The sequence below is a fragment of the Pyrgilauda ruficollis genome, unplaced genomic scaffold, assembly GCF_017590135.1.
Source record: "Pyrgilauda ruficollis isolate IOZ18807 unplaced genomic scaffold, ASM1759013v1 scaffold85, whole genome shotgun sequence".
Classification (NCBI taxonomy): Eukaryota; Metazoa; Chordata; class Aves; order Passeriformes; family Passeridae; genus Pyrgilauda; species Pyrgilauda ruficollis.
The window spans coordinates 3954452-3974246 of record NW_024530488.1 but is presented as its reverse complement, the minus strand read 5'-3'; the positions used below and the strand labels follow the sequence as shown (position 1 = coordinate 3974246).

Genomic DNA, 19795 nt, shown 5'->3' with positions numbered 1-19795 from the left:
TTTTTAATAATGGAGCTCCAGCATATCCCTGCGGAATATTATTTTTCAAAGAGAAGGAGGTAAAAGCTATACACACATCTAACAAATACTGATCCATGATGCAAATGCAGACTAATTCCAGATTTCAACCTTCATCAACTTTTTAGCAGCTTCATTCAGTGCTTTTGGAAAATTTCCTATCCTGATGAGCTGTATGATGTTGCTGCCCCACTCTTGAAATGTCAGCAATCTGTGCTGAGAAAAATGTTTACACAAGCACTGCTGGCTGGGCACGGAAACAGAGAGCTGGACTGAGTGTGCATTCAGGCCAGGGTTTACACAGAGAATGCTGCTGTGGTGCTAAACTGTGACCTGATACTGCTTTTGGGACACACTGATATTGACAGAAATCTAAAAATATAGTTTATAGCATCAGCTAAATGTTAGTCACATTTAATACTGTTGACATATAAGATACATACACACACTCTATTTGCATAGCATACCTCTGGTTGGCTTTATAGTAAATGTAGATTTTCTATCTCCAGTTACAGGTCTCCAAGTAAAGCCAGCAGGATAGTTTCTGGGATTGCATACCCTGACAGTTCTTCTAAACTCTGTCCCTGCTAGGCAGCCAGAAACAGGACTCAAAATCAGTTCCCTTCTAGACAGCTGAAGTTCAATAGGCATTGCATGTGCAGCTACCAACACATGTCCAGTGTGTTGGTTGTTTATTTTGTAACTGAAACAGCTGTAACACAAAAAATATTTCTTTCTCAATATTTTAATGCATTTATTCTGTTACAGTCAGAGTAAAATTTATCTGAAATATAGCCACTAACAAGAAAATACTTACCAATTGAGTGTGAATACAAGAGTGAAAAAAGTTTGGAATTGTTTTGCATACTACTTAAATCATGTCAGAAGTGAAGATCATCCTAAAGAATGATCAGCCTCACACAGTTGTTTTAACATTAGAAAACACAGAGTTCACACCAGCAGGCTAGAGAACATTTTCCCATGATCTGCATCAAAAGACCTGAGCATGGATGCAAGTGGTGGAATTCTAAGCTGGAAAGAGAACAGTATTTTCCACAAAAATTTCTCTTAGCAAATACAACATAATAACAAACTTTTTATCCCTGCTGCACCTCTAGCTATATAAGGCTTTTCACAGGACAGATTTTTGTTTGTGGTGCAAAATCAAAAACAAGACACAGTATTGTATTAGGAAAAATTTGCGACATAAAACTGCATTGATTATTGAACATCACCACGGAAGAATGTATACCATTAAGAATTATCATGACTACACTTTAAAATCAGCCAGGTGATTTTTTGAAAAAAAATTTACTACTGCCAAGAAAATGTGTAAATCAAGACAAATATAAAAAGGCTTACCTTTTAAATATTCCAACATTAACTGTCTCAAACACAACTGGAATATGAGTTTTTGTCAGAGGAGGCACCACCTGAGACAATGGAGAGGTCTCCTGCAATTCTGCAACTTCAATCTCAATTTGTATCCAAATATGAACCGACAAGTTATTGATGATATGCAGTTCTTTGGTTGTTGTAGAATACACACAAACATCACCAAAATCTATAGTAGAAGGACCTGAATTATATAAGAAATACAATCCTCAATATTAAAAGGTAAAAGCTACTGTAAGGAAAAATAACTACTAAAATACTATGACCAAACGTTATAGTTCTTCAAATTACAAAGTTAGTCAGCTACAAAAATCCTGTGGTGGAACAAATTATCACTGAAATGTGGAAGCAAATATCATCAATGTTCTCTGAGTGTTTTCAGCAGTACAGCAAAAGCCAGCAACATTTAATTTTTAATTGTGCTTGTTTTAGTCAACTGGTAAAACAGGAAATCTATGTGCTCACTACTAACAGGACTGTTAATAACCAGAGATACTTCTTTTTGTTAAGCAGATATTTAAAAGGACAAATTGTCACCAATTCACTGAAAGTTTATGTATGCAACCTCTTGGTTTGCTTCCTGATGTGCAACCATTTGATTTGATAATTCGTGTCCTGTGATGGTCACAGAATTACTTCACCTAGTTTACTGCTATCACCAGTTTTTAGGCTGATCTATTAACTTGAGTGCTCATGGCACCAATCAAACCTCTTAGTACTTTTTGTATTATGATGTTTATCTTGTTCTTCCTTTCCCCAAGTGTATCAGTTTACACAGCTACACTATTCAAGTTTTGCCTTGACTGAAATTTTTTAAAAAAAGCCCAGGAAGTACTGAAAATTCTCTTTTATGGTGCAAAAAAATTTAACTGAAAAAAAGCTGACTTCAAAATAGACCTGTAACAGTAACAGGTGTTGTTAATAAGTCACTAAGAAGTTTTAGAAGGTGTTACTCCCCATCACAGAACATTATCCTGAAATTCTTTTGATGGAGAATCCTGAAGTTTTAGGTTTTGGGTGCATCAATCTTCACTGTTAATCCCCAGAAATATTCTGATCACTTCCATGAATCTAGCTGATATTAATGCTGGTCCAGGTACTACCCACTAACAAAGCCTAAGGGGATGAGCAACTCTCACACAATGCTGTGGTGATTTCTCTGTAAGAGGTTGTGATATGAACAGACTTCAAAGAAATCTCTTCTTTTACATGTTCTTACCTAATCACATCTCAGTATTTGCTGAGAATTACAAAGCTTTAGTGAAATACTACTGTAGGTCTCAAGCTGCCTACCAAATTAAACTGTTTTCTGTTTAGTATGAACAGCTATAATCATAAAATGTGTTACTATACATAAGTGCTTTTATAACAACTATATGCATTTAGCAACCCAATAAAAAATCTTACCAATGAATATTTGATGAAGCTGTTTGGGTGTCAAAGTTAGACTACAATCTTCCTTCTCCTGGTCAGAAGATGGCATAGGACTAAGCCAGCTCCAAACCTGTGATAAACACAAGACACTTCCTCAGAGCAGGATCAAAATTCTTATGATTTCTTATATGGTAAGCACATGACGCTCACATACTACTCAAATATTTAACTTACTCCTTTGTTGGTGGATTTAGAAACAATTGCTGCCAATTTTCGACCAGTTAACATGCAATTGTCATCTAAAGGACGCATTTCGGGCTTCGGCTTCTCCATGGGAAAATCTGTGATTGAGATGTTTGGTGACTTAAGACCTTTAGCTGGTTTAATGCCTATGCTCACAGCGTTGTTATAAATATAAAACTGCCTACAGGGAAGGAAAAAAAAAAAAAAAAAGAATGTGGAAATCTAGAAGTTTGAGCATTTCATGATCTACTTATTAAATTATTTAATTTTTTTAAACAAAATAATACTTTAAGTAGGAATATTTCATTATTTAAAAAAACCTCAAGCACAGAAAATGCCTTGAAAATACTTCTATTATTTTGGTTTTTACTGTAAGATAAGTCTAGAGGACCAGTCAGGTTAAAGGATTCCATCTGCTTCAGTACACAGAATATATAATAATTCACATATTGAATCTGTCACTTGGGGTGAGCTAGAAATCCTAGGTGGAAATACATATTTATTATATAAAGAGAATCCAAAACAATCAATATTATGTTTTTTTCCTATTAACCATAACTAAGTATTCTCAAAACTTGACACTTTAATTTACATTCACTTTAAGCTTAATTTCAAGCACCTAGCCTCTATCCCTGCATTTCACCCAGGAAGTGATCTCTATGTGTCTAAATACTTGAAACAAACAGGCTTTGAATGCATTATAAATGAAAGTCCCAAGATTATAAACATATTGGCATGGGACAAATTTAGGTATATGATCAGTGCCATGAAGTTAATTCTGCACATATATTCACATCTTTTGTGTACAAGCCTGAAGTATTTATTTACCCTTTAAACCAAGTCTTACCTAGCAGCCTCTTTCTCTAAACGACGCTGTCTTAAATGGGAAATGAAGTGTACGTAATGTTTCCTATTTTGTTCTCTTGACAGTCGTTCAGAGTCAGTATAAGCAAATTCTGGGTCTACGTAATTATATCTCTCAGTCTTTGTGAAAATAGTCCTAAATATTTAAAGAGAATTGTAGTTTCATTATACATGTACAATGATACTGGGTCTTGTTAAAATGAAAACATAATTGATTTTGATATATATATTTCATTCCAAACATTCTTTTTATCCCAGCTGATTATTAATATTTGACTTTGTAAAGGCAACCATAAAAATGAAATATTGCAAGTGTAATAGCTACATTTGTAGTTTCACATAAGAAAACTCAATAAATTTATGTGCAAGACTCAAGAATGCAATGAATTTTCAAGTACTTTCAGCCTGAAAAAAGCCCAGCAACTGTCATATGAGTAACCAATCTTGATCCACTATAATATGTATATCAATATGTGGGTTTAAATATTAGATTCACGTAATTTTTACCTGTACTTTTTATCCCATTCACTAGGCCTAAGGCTGGCTGCGCGATCATTAGGAAAAGCTATAAGTGCATCATCCTCACAATTCCTGTTTTTCCGGTGAGTATGGATTTGTGTTTGGGTTGATTTAAGGATTGCCACAGGTGCTGTATCACTGGGCTGTCCTGTGCCACGAGCTACAAACTGTCCAGTTGCATTGGAAATCAAAGGTGTTAGACCTTAAAATTAAAAAAAAAAAAACAAAAACCAAACTTCAACTAATATTTTCTAAACAAAATTCAAAGTCTTAGAAAATATATTAAATTTACAATGGTCTACCCAGCAGCACAACAGTCAGTCACCCATCCCATGGTGTTTTTCTCAGACAAGAGAGAAGAAGCCATTCACATCATGCCAAGAGCCAACTGCTTGCCTTGGCCTGGGTCACAGAAACAAACACCAGAGCTCAAAGCAGCTGTGTCCAGCTGTGATGCAATGTCTTGCACAGACACATCATCAGACACTCAGAGCTGCCTGTCACAACACCAATCACAGTGTCCCAAAGCTTGACTTAAGGGTTGCAAACAGAGGCATGAATTTTGACAAAACCTTCCAAGCTAGAACTACTAAAAAGACAGCTCAGATCTTTTTCACTTTAGTTTTAGAAAAGCACATATACATGGACATTAAAGAGAAAACTATGGCAGAAATAAGGTCAAATTTCAACTGCCCTTTCCTCCCTCACCTGCAAAAAAAAAAAAAATTATCATTAAACATATATTTTTTTAACCCACTTTAGCCTTACTTTAATCCACCCACAAAAAAATCAAAAACTACTTTCCATCTTCTAAGTCATAAGAGTGATTAAAACTTTCAGTGGCCTCAAAGGCATAGTTTGCAAGAAGCTGCATTCCAGTCTCTCCCCTGCCTTCACCTGAATACAGAGACACAACTACACATACTCATCCACAGACACTGGGAGAAGGTAACAGGAATATATAGAACCATCTAGAAGAGAATCTAAAAAAAAACCCCAAAAATCAGTTTTCCTCTACACTTCAATGAAGCTTAAAAGCAAAAAGCAGAGATCCCTCGTAAAGTTTTTATAAACATGCAAATTGGGACCAGAACAGGACATTAATAGAACAAATGGTAGACAAGAACATGTAGAAAGCCTTAAAAGCTTGAATACTACATTAAATCTTTTGCAAAAAACCCACTTCTTCTAATTGGGTTTCTGAAGGAGGAAAACTAAAGGAACTCTGGATTTCAAAAATAAAACGAAGAAATTGACAAATTTCAGTTTCTCATCAAACCATGGTGGATAGCCATGGATTGGAAATACTTTCCTGAAAGTAGCAGAAATGCCCACTCGTTTATCAACCTTTCCAGTACTTGTAGACAGAACAGAATTTTACCATGAGTTTCCAATAACTTTCACTTTTTACTCCCCCACAATGGAAAAAATGGGTATTGCCTTCCTGTTTCTCATTAGGGAGTACATCTCAAGCTGGCATCAGGTAAAGAGAATTCAATTTCCCCTCCTGATCTACACACAGCCCCACATGCACCAGTGCACAGGTTAGGAAATTGCAATGGTGCTGCAGAATCTGCAGCACATTTGATATTAGAAAAAATCATGTTTGCCATGACAGGTTTATAATCCAGTAACAGCTTAACCAAATCTACTGCAAAGTGGTTGTTTGTGCAAAACATTTGGAACACAAAGAACAAATCATAGACTAATTATTGGATATCCTGAAAGACTCTTCATGCTGGCACGGGCTTCACAGGATGGGAAGAGACAGTGGACACAGGAGCTCTAGCAGGCTGTGTGAACTAGCAAATTCATCTGGCAGCAGTAACTTTGAATCAGTGAAGAATATTCTGTTATCTTTCCTAGTTCTTCCTGTGCTTTACATATCTCTCAATTTACTCCTGAAATATCTTAGCACTGTGCAGTGGCATCACTTGCAAAAATTGAGCCTTATAAATTCAGATACTCATATGATGAAACTTATGCTTTAATAGTTCCATTTTTGATACCATTTTTGACACAATTATGGGAGAGTCTACCATTTTAGCCTTTGTTTTGCAGTCTTATGAGACATATGTCATACAACTGAGCATTCCCTCCAGTCCCAATGAGATATTACTTTTAACAAGCAAACTAAAAATATTTTTAAAAAATCACTTTTACAACGCTAAAAATGTGCTTTTAAAACATTTTATCACTTGTCACTTACGTTTTTAGCATCTTACCAGGATTAATAGTGAATACAATGCTTGTTTGTTTAGGTTTGCACACACCAAATAAGGTCAAATATATTTGATGAAAGGCTTTTGTCTTCAAAACCTGTACATTATTTTTATCTACTCCTGTACCAATGATATCAATAATTTGCTTCATCTCAAATTTTCCTATTTGATGTGGAGAAAATGAAATCCTCACTTCCTGGAAAAGAAAACTCATTATGAGACATACAAGACAATAAAGAGTGAAGCTTTATGTAATTCTCTATATGATTGAGTCCCTGAGTCACTTCTCTCCACACTTACCTCTAAGACAGGTTTTCAAAACAGGGCTTGCAGAATATGCCAAGAGGCACATTAAAATGAGCAATATAAGGTAACATAAAAATGTGACACATCAAAACACAACGAAGTCTCATTTTTTCACTTCTGAGAGAAATCTTGTGCTCTGACTTACTGGTTTGGGAAATTGTGTTTGCATGTTTGACTTACTATTCACCAAGTTTCTCCCATTAAAAAAAATTTTGTCTTACTTGAGTATTTGTGATTTACTGAAACAAATTAAAAGCATTCTTCAAAAATATTTGCATATAAATAAAAATATTTGCATATAAATCAACTTCTCAAATCACTAAAAAAAAAAATTACAGATAGGAGAAACCCTTGTAAAGTTCCTTAGTACTGCAATCTTTTTTCCTAATTTAAAACAATATTTGTTACTTCCTGGAGTAGGGAAAGAACATTGAGACTGTAAAAAAAAATATATTTGGCTGATATTAAAAGCCATTGCTACTGAAATGAAATTCCTCTGGCTTACTTTCAAGAAATTCTACTGCCAACCACTGTAAAATAATCTGCACAGTTACATAACCTAAGAGAGAGTTACCTTTTCAGATTTTCTTTTAACTTTTCCTCTTGCAGGAGAAACACTGAAGTGAGCAGTCTTGCGGAATCTGAATGTTACTGGAAGGAACTTGGATTCATTTTTCATTGTGCACAAAACTTGTGCTTGTTCACCCAAATAACAGTCCTCAAAATTAATTACTGTTCCTGGCTTAAAAGATAATATGACAGGAAACCCAGAACCCTTCAAAGCCAAGTCCACATGACGAGAATGACTGCCTGCATTAGACAAACACAAAAAATAAGCAAACAAACAAAATCCCTCTGACACCCATTATCTCACTAACAGGAAAGTCATGCTGTAGTTGTACAGTCACAAAAACAAAATAATGCTACAAACCAGTATGTTTTATAATGCAGTTTTTATAAACCTAACACAGAGATCTTTACTTCTAATAGCTGTTAGATAATGCATTCCCTCAGTAAGGAAGTCGAGGATGAACAAACATGGACTTGAAATTCACAAAACTGGTACTACAAAAGTGTTAGTGACTTGCAAACCACTGGGAGTGTTTCATTTCCTTCAAATATTTGCATTTATAATTATTATAATTTATAATTAAGTGATAGTCGTTCATTCATGAAACACATAAATTCCGCCTTTCTACTCCCTGTTCAAAGAGATTTTAGTGCTGAAGCATTCAAGATACAAGTTTATTTATTTGTGTTGATATAAACAAACAAACAAGGCAGGTTTACCATAAAACTATTAAGACAACCCAGATTTTTGAGTTTAAAAAGTGAAGATATACAGTTTTATCATCTTTATATACATTTCTGATGGTGACTATCCATTTCTAACGTACCTGTTGTACACGTTGCTGTGGCACCACCACTGAGGTTCTTCAGACAGCCACCTCTCTTCCCAGCAGTTTCAAATCTCACAAACACGACATAATCTTGAACCAGTGATGCATCATTCACTTCAAAGTCTCTTTCAAATTTTCTGTAAGAGTCACAATCTCAAATTAAAAGATGGTAAAAAAAAATTAATTTCCAAACACAACCCACAAAAAATCAAGACATATTCTTCAACATCCAATCTGGCTTCTTTGTCATCAGTAACAGCTTGAACAAATTATCTTTATACTTTCTTTCAGAAAATGCAAATAATAACAAATTTAAGCTCATTAATATTTGTGTGCTTATTATACTGGTAATTTGATATCTTTTCCAGTCTACAACAGTTTTCTACACTAATATCATATGCATAATAACCACCTGTATTGAATTTAAGTAAAGGAAAATGACAAGAGAGCATTTGCGTTTTATTTTCCTCATCTATGAAAAAATGTTTCTGTATGTTTAGTTTTGGCTTTTGTTTTGGGTTGGATTTTTTTTTATGAGATGACACCTCTCAGAAATGTTTCACTCTCTTGATGCTTAATATGCAGCAAAATCAAATAAAATTCTTATTCTCACAAAACCATCTTAACCAATTCTTGGTCCAAAGACACCCTTAGGGTATTTTCACTCTCTTGATGCTTAATATGCAGCAAAATCAAATAAAATTCTTATTCTCACGAAACCATCTTAACCAATTCTTGGTACAAAGACACCCTTAGGGTATTATAAAAAATAGAATCATAGAAACACTTCAGGCTTTCCTTTCTTATTTGCAGAATCACAAGAAACTTATTTTAACACACATAAATACATAAGAAGTTACTCAGAAATAATTTGCAGACATATTAATTCAAAATTTTCTCTAACACAGCTCTTGCAAAACAGTGTAGACCAACCAATTTGTGTGTGTGTGTGAATTTAATTGGTAACACTCACTCACTCTGGACTAAAGCAGAGTGTAATCAAAGATTTTTCATAAGGCTGCAAAGTTCCTTGATTGGGAGCACACAAGATCACGGTGGAAACATCTACATCTTTAGTTTGCAGACTTAAGTCATGTAAAACAGCATCTGTACTCCCCTGAAGATCTGTCCCCTAAAAAAAAAATCAAAATACGGAATAGTTCAGCTTGTTCTGCTTTCCCTTTTGTGTTTGTTTTTATTCCTACACACAAATTTTCACATATAACAAACAGAAAGACATAACACAGAAAATGGTAATCACATAGTTACACAGCACATGGCTAATTAACCAATTTTTAAATCAATTTCATGTCAATGTCTTAAATTCTCTTTTTCAAATGTAATTCTCAGATTATTTCACTGAGAAAAACAAGTGAAATCACAGATTATTAATATCTTTGATAACTCCTAGTAAACCATAATTGAAAAACTCAATTCTAGGGTTAAATTGAAATAAAAAACATGTTGGTTGGACAGATGCTTTCAGGAAGACTATTGACCAGGACATAGTATGACATAGTAAACAATACTAGAAGATGAATGTTGAGAAATAAAAAATGCAACAGCAGAAATGAAAGCAAGTTTTCAGCTAAAAGAAGAACCAGAGCAATTTCTTACCATCTCTCCCCCAATGGCACTGTCTTCCAGTACTGCTACCCAATCCATACACTCAGGGCTTTCATTGTATAAATGTATTTTTTCTGTCTTTGAAGTCCCAAAGTAAAGAGGTCCAAAGTTAATGCACTTCAGTACTTTTCCACAATTCACTCCAAGAACTTTAAGAACGTGCTCAATCACAACACCTTTAATCCATACTTCAGTGCAGCCACGACTTTCCAACTCCACTCTGCCGGTAAGAGCAGCAAGAAGCAACAGGTAATGTAGAAAGGAGTTAGAAATAATCAGTTTGGTTAGTTTGTTTTGTATTAGAATCTGTGCCAAAAAGAAAAAAATTACCCAATCCACGCATTCAAATCACTGGCTTTCCATAGATAAACCAAGTGGGACAGTAGGGCCAGTGAGCGTGTGCTGTACAATGCCCTAACAGGAATATCACCAATCAGGAAAAATCACATGATGGGAGTTTTGGGTTTGATTTGGTTTTGACTTTTTTTAAATGCTTGAAACGACAGGAGTAACAACTGCAAAGAATCAGGCAGTGTCCACAGACAACATACACTGCTCTTATCCCTCAGAGTCTTTGTATCTAAATACCAATTTTAGCACATAATGCCTAATTTTCTTGTAGGGAACTGGAGCTTGAAGTTCATCTGAATAAGCATGAAAGAACTGCAGCTATTCCTGCCTGGAAGCTTGATCTTGATGATTCCAAAAATCACCAAAACAAAACACCCAACAAATCAACCACTCCCTATTCCCACACTGCCCAGAGATGTTGTGGACTCCTCACCACTGGAAGTGTTCAGGGACAGACTGGATGGGGCTCTGAGCAACCTGGTCTGGTGGAAAGTCCCTGCCCATGGCAGAGGGGTTGGAAATACAGGATTTTAAAGTCCCTTCCAAGCCAAACCATGCTGGGATTCTGGGATTCTAAAAGACATGCATTTAAAAGCAATCTACTCCAGTGTTGCAAATGCATTCCCTCCAGTGAAAATAAGATACTCCAAATAACACCAGAATGTTTCTGAGACTCCTGAAACATATAGAGTTAAAAGAAAACATGAAGTTACAGAAGGTAAGAAAATTAAAGAACACAGCATGTGCAGAAAGGTAAAAGATACAAAAGCTCCTTCTTATTTTTATTCTGAGAAATGTGCAAACATCCCAGATCATTACAAATTATGAAAGAGTTCTATTAACACAGCCAGGTATACAATTTATGCATACTTTCCTGTGGAGATACTGTAACAAACAAATTAATTTAATAAAACTAAATATTAAAGACAGCAACTGACACTTAAGAACTTAATTTTTTAGATAAACATTCATAGTAAAGATTAGAAATAATAACAGACAAAATAGAATTTACAGAGTTGTATTTCTTCAGTCATACACTCACTTCATCATTTCTTTGATGACTCCGGGTACATCTGTGCAGACATCCACTTTAATTTTCCTTACAGATTTTGGCTTTACGACTCCTCTGACAGGTTTTATGTTAAGCAGGACAACCCCATCATAAGATATTCTAAATACACCTAAAAAACCCAGAGCAATCAACAGAACGCTATACAATATAAAGCTGTAGATTTATATGCTCCTATTACACACTTGAAATTATACAACACATAATGCAAATGTTCACAAGCAGTATATCTTCCTATATTACAGGAAACACAGACTTAATCTTTTTACAAGCTATTTCTAAGGAAGAGTAGATCATCATTTCCAGATTTCTTTAATTATTACACCCACATGTTCAATTCCATTTTTTAAACTGTACTTTCCTGAGCACCAGGAAAGGTACTCACATTCCAAAGTGACTATATCATGAAGTAGCTGTAAATAACATCTGCAAGTTATACGAAGCTCTAAGAAGCCACAATTGCCAAAAAGTTAAGTGCATGCTGCAGGGTAACAACAGTTCTTATTATTTGGTTCACACCCAACTCAAGTTACTGCAGAAGAGAGCGGTAAATATTTCTAGGTTATACAAATATTTTTTAAAATGTGAAAAACCCAGTATTTAACCAACAACATTATCTGACATTATATCATAAAGAACAAAGAAATTGTTTCAAATGTACAAAAAATGCACTCTTTGATTTAATATAAAAGATAATCTCTGATATGAGGTCAGAAGCAGGACCAAAGAACTCCTTCAGTGCATGCAAAGACATTGCATATGTGAAATGCAATCCTTGAGTCTCACGCCAGCACAGAGCATGTCCTGCTCACAGAGTTCATGTGCTGGCTGTTACTGTGATCTGCTGTGTTATGATTTACAGAGCCTACAGAAACACAGATTCATCTGCTCTTCCTTTGTCTCACCCCAAGGCATCCTTTACTAACCATCACCTTCTTTCTAATTTTCATCCAATCATATAAAACTCCACCATGCAGCCTGCATGTACCATGCAACAGAGTTTATAACTAGAAACAGTTCCCTATACAATAAGAAAAAAAAAAATTATCATACAACTTATTTGTAGGTGTGTGTGTGTGTGCGTATATATATATATATATATATACACACACACACACTGTAGGTTATCTCATTTTCTTTACCTAATTATAATTGCTCAGAGTATTAAGTTAGCATATATGAGAAAGACCTGATTATATAAACAACATGCTACATCTTTAAGACAAACTGGCTAAGAAGAACACCCACAATAATTTCTCCATGTACTTCATGGAAAAAAAACCCTAAAAGATTTGCTTCTGAAAAGATTCTTCTTCATCTAGACAGACATTTGCTTTTTTTATTTTGTTTTTTTTCCTTAATATTGCAACTCTCTGTAATCATGTAGTTTCTCTTGGTACAGTATTTCATATGAAAACCTAAGAGGAGAAATTTTCCAACAACTTTGGCCTAAAGCAAATAAAAAGATAGCCATTCATGTAACAACAAGCTGTACAAATGAGGAAAAAAAATAATTAACCGCCTTAAATTTGTTGTTTGAAACTCAACATGTTTGCTACCCTGCCTCTGGAGAAAGGTGTCTGCAACTTTGTCCAGTGTAAAGGCAGTAAAACAGATTATTTGGATCATATAAGCATTCTTAAACTCCTCTGTCCATGTTTTTACTCTCCTTGGAATAGCAGCTGACAGAAAATTAAGGATGTGCTTGTTGTAAAAGCTGCAGGATTTCAAAAGCTATGGCAGCAAGATAAAAGGCTTCTCATTATCTTCTAGCAACAAATACAATTCAATTCCCATCACAGAGGACTTCAGCTCAGAAAGTTCAGGGAACTTACAGTTGTTTATTCAAGAGACAGGTCTGGGGATCACAGAAGCACAAAGCAAGAGCAGACATGATTTGCTGCTGTCTGTGTTGGGCACACTAAGGCAATGAGCAACTATTATTTTTACATCCAAATGGGACTCAAAAGTAGAGAACTCATAAAATTTTCAAAATTCTAAAGTATTTTTTCTTTCCTAAATGGAAATATAGTACTGTATACATAAACAGTATATATAAATACTGTATACATAAACGGTGGGCCATGTACAACACCTGCAGCTACAGTACTAATAATCTGCATAACCCAAAATCCCAGTTAATTGCTACTTGGTCACTGAAGTGTTAACTTGCATGAAGTTAACAATTTATGCAAGTTCATCTGAATAAGCATGAAAGAACTGCAGCTATTCCTGCCTGGAAGCTTGATCTTGATGATTCCAAAAATCACCAAAACAAAACACCCAACAAATCAACCACTCCCTATTCCCACACTGCCCAGAGATGTTGTGGACTCCTCACCACTGGAAGTGTGAGGAGTTACTGTTTTCAATAAATTAAAATATTTTTATGATTTAATGCATAGTAAATATTTACCTGAAATTGTTCCACGGTTAGAAATAATAATCTCTTTAGTAACTAGTTTATTGTTTGCAATCATTTCACCAAAATCAACCTCTGACTCTATTTCCAGATCACAGTGTGGAAGCAATCTGCAGAGAAAAGACAACATAGTATTTCCCAGAACTTGAAAACACCTTTGGATTTTAAAAGAAATTTGATTAAGCACTCCAGTGGAATAGAGTTCTTCTTCTGTACTAGTTCTCTAATCAAAGTTTTGGCAATTCACTTCAGCTCTACAGCATACCCAAGGGAGATCTAAGAGAGAGGTACTTATCTATCAGCCTGTTTAATGACTCAGTATTCTAACTTTAAAACAAGACAGCTATAAACTGTATAAACAATTAGTTAAAATTGAATGCACACATTTCTATTTCATTTTAAATACTTCATTACAGTATTTTATGTAAAACTATCCTTAGTTGCATCACAAAATAAGACCAAATAATTCACCACAATTCATTATGAGCTGCCTGAACTAAAAGGAGAGAAGTAATTCCAGTTTACAATTTTGTGTTTGATACCTACTTTATGTGACTCCAAAAACAGACAAAAGTGGGTAATGACAAAAGCCATGAGCTACTTCTATCATTTATTTAAGAACCTCAGCCAGTGAGATGTCATCACTGTATTGGGTACTTTTTAGCCATAATGGAAAGATTATGCCTCAGGAAACTTGTATTTTAAAGACTCCAATTTTTAATACAATGACACCTGTGATCTCACATAAACTGTGTTTCAAATCAATTGGAATTTTATATCAGCACAGCAGTCTATCTCCTCTTAGCCACAAATAGGAACATGCAGGAACAATTCCATCTGCTGATCTGTGTCACAACACAGTACAGAAGAAATAATAGAGAAGAAAAATAAATATTCTTGGTCAAGCAAGGTAGATCCTGCCCAAATGCTCTATTGCATAAAGGGGAGGGGAGGGAGAAGGAAGGGACAGAGAAAAAAATTAATCAATAAATGCCACCATAGAATTTGCTTTCAAGAGTTTCAATACACTTTTTAATTCTCTTTGATAATTAATTGTAATGTAAAAAATTTTACTGTTTACTAAATTTTTGAAAGACATCATGCTAGACCAACAGCATATAGCAAAAAAAAAAAAAAAAAAAAAAACCAAAAAAAAAAAAAACCAAAAAAACAGGAATCAGCTATCAAAGCTAGAGTACATTCAAAAAATTGTAAAAATTTTACTTTCCAAGTATCCAGACATTCTTACAAGAAGCTTTATTGGAAGAATGAAACAGAAGCATTTCTCCTCTCAAGATACAAGTATCTCCTTTCCCAAGTGGACAGAAATAAGCATGCATTCTAAATGCAATGAGATTTTTCTAATTGATACAGACCTGCAAAAAGGAGGTAGTCAAGTTAAAAGGTTTGGGGTTAGTGCTTTAATGCAGTGCGAGGTTTATTTTTTTTTTCTTTGGTTTGCTGGTTGGGGTTTTTTCATGAAGCTGGAATTTACTGTTTTTGCATGACACAAAATACATTTGGAAAATGATGGTTAAAAATAAATCAAAGTATACTTGTTTTTCCAAACACACAAAAAAAAATTATTAAAGCCTGTCAAAGTTTCCTCCGCAAAAGCCACTTAAACATGAAGATGTAAAATACTTTAATTTATTGCAAGTTCTTTCCAGAAAGGAGTCACCAGTAGCACTATCATCCGAAGTGGTTTTACCTGCACAATTCAGTATGAATGGAAAAAATTAAGAGTAGTTGTTGACTTGTCTAGTAATACAGCATTTAAAATTATCATTAAAAAGTTAGAATAAGACAAAACTAAAAATCCAGACTGTCTATGATTTTAGAGGGATATCACCCCAATGAATGTCTTACTCATGGGCTGCTTTGAAAAAAAAAATCTTATTTTGTAAGAAAACTTACTGTACGTTTTCCTTGCAATTGACAGACTAATTACAAAGCCATAACTGACATGCAGAAGTAAACTTTCCACAAGTTTAAACTGCAAATATTAACAGCAGCATATGAACTTTTGAATATCATACCCAAGCACGGGGATATGAACTACGTCATCATCTATTAAAAGAGTTAGTTTATCCTGAAGATCTTCTGCACTCTTGGGAGTGTATTCCACAACAGCTTTAAGGTAAAGTCCAGATGCAATGGGTTTTTCTGGATTTTCCACAATCAGTTTAAACTGCAATTAAAAAAAAAAAAAGTGTTTTGCATTGTTACACATTTCCAGATTAAGAAGGATATACATGTACTTTATTTTCAGAAGAATACAAAGATTGATTTAAAACTTATCATGAACTTACATGCATTTAAAATTTACCATGAACTTATTTTATAATTTCATCTCCCTATTTATTGTTCAGACTTCTTACAGGAAAAGAGAAAGACAGAATGAATTAGCAAAATTTTCTAGTCTTTCCAAGAAAACTCCAGCTTTTCCTACTGCTGCAGAAAAACCTTCTGAAGCAACACAAAATTAAATCAGCTACTACTCAGTGAAGAATATTTTTAGTGCCCGAGAAAACAATGATTAAGTCTCAGTTCAAAGCAGCAACAAAAGGGGACAGGCAAGAGTTTCCTCTAGGTCTGACTGACATCAACAGAAAGTCTGACTGCTCATTGAAAATCTGCTTGAAAAGCCCAAGGCACCTCCAGTGTTGGGAGTCAAATGAAAGAGAAAAAATCCAGAAGGATGGAAAGCACTCTTTCCTCTCTCAAAAAAATTTTACTGGACTTGTTGTCAGCAAGCATCTGTTTAAATGAAACACCTCCCACACATTTCCTTGAACAGAAGAAACAAGTAACCCACTAGCACATAGAGGGAAATCCAGCATTTCCCACATTCCTAGGAAAGCCTCAAAGTAAATCTAGAGCTCTTCTGGTGGTTCAATCTCCTTAAAATTCACGTTACCCCATGCACAGTGGGATTCTGCTCTTTATGTCCAGTTTAAGTATGTTTTATTTCTGAAAGACAAGTATTCTCTAAGTTTTCTGTTCTAGTTTATGTTTTGAATACACAAATATAATTTACTACTTGCTGCTTCTGATGCCTGAGGATCTCCTTCTATTCCTTTAGAATCCACACAGCAGTATAAATACTCAGTTAAAGGAAATTTATGTCATGCACATCATGATTATGGGCTTGATATTAAAAGACTAACCATGTTTTAATTCTGAGGTGTGTAGAACCTATCTGTTCTCTACAAAGAATTAAACATCCAAGCAGATTCATTTTAAACAAGGCAAAATAAATGTTTTATTCAAGGAACATTCAATGAAGCCTATGAAAAACTGCTTGAGAGCTTTATTCCCTGGAAGGCATTCCTTGGCCATGCACTATGACAGCTGAAGAAAGGTTATTTTTCAGTGAAGAAATGTTTTTTTCATTATTACTCTATGCATGTAATGCACTAGAATGTATTTCAGGAGTCATACACTTCAGAGCCTTTTAATCACAGATAGCAGCATGAGGTCTGGGAATGAGAAGGAGCAACACAACAGACCTTTCTGGAACTGAGGGTGTGAAGTGGAATCTTGTACCCTAGCTGTCATCTTGGTTATCTCATGTACAGTGCCATAAAAATACACATCAAAAGGTAAGAGTTAATCACAGAGGGAAACACCACGAGACTATGATTTAGTAACTTTTTCTCTTTTCTAAAACTGACTCTGCCTTTCTGCTTCTGGAGCATATGAAAAATTGATAAGGCTGATGAAAAGTAACAAAACAGAATAAGCACAGTCCTACCAAATCAAGCACTCTCAACAATTTCCAGCTCATTCTTATTAAACTGTAGTCATCAGCTACAGTTCAATAAGAATCAAGCTGGCACTCTTGCCCTCAAAAAGAAAGGTTCACTACTCAAGATAGTGAAATTACTCAAGGTACTTCAATTGTCTGAAAATCAGATTGATGACTATCCTGAATAATTCATAGTACAAGCTGCTATGAGCAAAAAGCAACATCAGCTTCTCTTCAACCCCTGATGCCAGTTCAACCCAACCTTTCTATCTGAATTTTGGCATAATTTACAAACAATAAACAACTAACCATAGCAGGCTTTTGCTGGAGCTACATAGGTTACAAGGGCTCAGCTGGTTAGAATTGTAGAGATGCATTGGCCTTTAAAAAGCCTGGCAACGCAATGACATTTCCAGAACTTATCAGATGTTATTAATAGCAATCATACTATCTTGAGAAAAGATTGCAAATGTCCTATTTTCTGAGAAAGCTTAAACCTCCTCTTTTCTAAGAAAGCTCTCAGCAAGCAAGCACCACAAAGGGACTATTCCAGTCCAAAAAACTTAAAAGTATACAACTTAGAAATGAGAGAAGAGAGCTGACACTTCCCAGATTTGGTGTTCACAGCACAGCAAAGTGAGCCATTTTTACAGAATGTTCCCTGAAGTTACGAGGAACTCGTGGGCTTCTTGCCAGTTGAATTCTGGATTGTGCAAACCAGGATTTTCTGCCAACAAGGGACTTGATCACAGAACCACTAAGCCTGGAAAAGACCTCCAGCATCATCAGTGTTATAAATGAGAAGCTTGACTAGGCCAATATTCAAGCAGCAATCAATTTATTCATTAATATGGTAAAGTATGAGCAATACAGCACTGGGTACAGTGGGGAAAGCTTTCCCTCCAACTGCACACCAATAGCTGAGGCTTACAGGTAATTATAGGGGTACTCATAAGTTTTCTCAGCAGTTTCTAGTCCCAATTTTTACATCACAATTCTATACACTATTGTGATTTCGTTTTTCTCAGGATGTATCCCAGAAAGGAGTATCTCCAGATGGTGGGGGTGCACCTTTTAATTGCAAGGAAAGGACTATAAATCTCCTAACAGTGATGTCCAGCTTCCCTTGGTGGAAACTATCAATTCTTGAGTTGATGTTCACCTTCCTTTCTCAAGCTGCTTTTCACTGTTTTGTTAAGGCGCCAAGATAAGCATGTTTCCTTTTTATACATTCTAAAGCTATAGTTTCAAAGATCCTTACTACAAGCAATATTCTAAAATTATACTTCAAAAGGTTATTATTGCAAAACTCTTTAAGGCTTAGCTACAAGCAGAAAGTTCCTGTCAAACAGCAACATGCTTAGAGCTTTAATTCAAATGCTCCTAAATAAACTTAAGACTTAAAAAGGTTAATTGCGAACAAAGGATAGGTTCAAAGGCTTCTTCCATGCTTTACATCCTCCGTTATTTATTGAATTCATCTTTATAACTGTCCCATGGTCGGTTTCCCCGCATATCACAGTCACAAATACACACGTTGCCTGTATGTACCTGACACGAAACACAGCTTGGTATTTCACATCAAGTCCAACGGTTAATGGCTGATGTAGTAAGGAAAGCCTGCTTATTTCTACTGAAACTATGGATTTAAGAAAGAACGAAGCTCTCTCTAAACTGCTCACAGCCTCGGCAGAATAGAGAACCGGGAAGCTCAGGGTTCTCTCCGTTCTGCCGCTGTTCCCGTGGGCTGGAGGCGCAGCCCCGGGCCAAGGCAGCGCGGCCGCTGCTCGCCGAGAGGAGGCCGCGGGCACGCCCCGCCGCCTCCCCCGCACCGGCCCTCACCTGCGGCTTGCGTGGCGGCAGCAGCCGCAGGTGGCAGGCGCCCGCCCGCAGGTTCTGCACGGTGAGCGCGGCGCGGTAGCAGCTCCTCGGCACCGTGTCGCTGAAGCGCAGCTCGGCCGGGGCGATGCGCACCCCGCACACGTCCCGCCATCGCTCCGCCATGGCCCGCCCGGCCGCCAGCGGCCGCTTAGCAACGGCCGCGTAGCAACGGACGCGGGAAAAGCCGCGGCGAGGCCAAAACCCACCAATGGGAGCAGGAGGCGCGGGCGGGCTCGGGTGAACTCGGCTCGGCTCGGCTCGGCTCGGCTCGGCTCGGCTCGGCTCGGCTCGGAGCAGGTGGCACAGGAACGTGTTCAGGTGGAGTCTCAGTGTCTTCAGACACGGAGACTTCTT

The 19795-nt window shown here is 36.1% G+C and overlaps 1 protein-coding gene across 1 annotated transcript in view; it reads right to left on the bottom strand.

Moving 5' to 3' along the window:
- CFAP47 (cilia and flagella associated protein 47) overlaps window positions 1-19564 on the bottom strand; it is a 259734-nt gene extending 240170 nt beyond the window's left edge. Inside the window, exons 1-15 of the mRNA XM_041487933.1 lie at window positions 19403-19564; window positions 15849-16000; window positions 13804-13919; window positions 11361-11499; window positions 9959-10187; window positions 9319-9473; window positions 8339-8478; window positions 7516-7751; window positions 6639-6831; window positions 4402-4615; window positions 3878-4030; window positions 3022-3211; window positions 2821-2917; window positions 1381-1597; window positions 486-730 (exon numbers count right to left, since the gene is read on the bottom strand). Of these exons, the coding sequence (XP_041343867.1) occupies window positions 486-730; window positions 1381-1597; window positions 2821-2917; window positions 3022-3211; window positions 3878-4030; window positions 4402-4615; window positions 6639-6831; window positions 7516-7751; window positions 8339-8478; window positions 9319-9473; window positions 9959-10187; window positions 11361-11499; window positions 13804-13919; window positions 15849-16000; window positions 19403-19564 (2638 nt within the window). The remainder of the gene's footprint in view (window positions 1-485; window positions 731-1380; window positions 1598-2820; window positions 2918-3021; window positions 3212-3877; window positions 4031-4401; window positions 4616-6638; window positions 6832-7515; window positions 7752-8338; window positions 8479-9318; window positions 9474-9958; window positions 10188-11360; window positions 11500-13803; window positions 13920-15848; window positions 16001-19402) is intronic.
- Window positions 19565-19795: the final 231 nt, after the last annotated feature.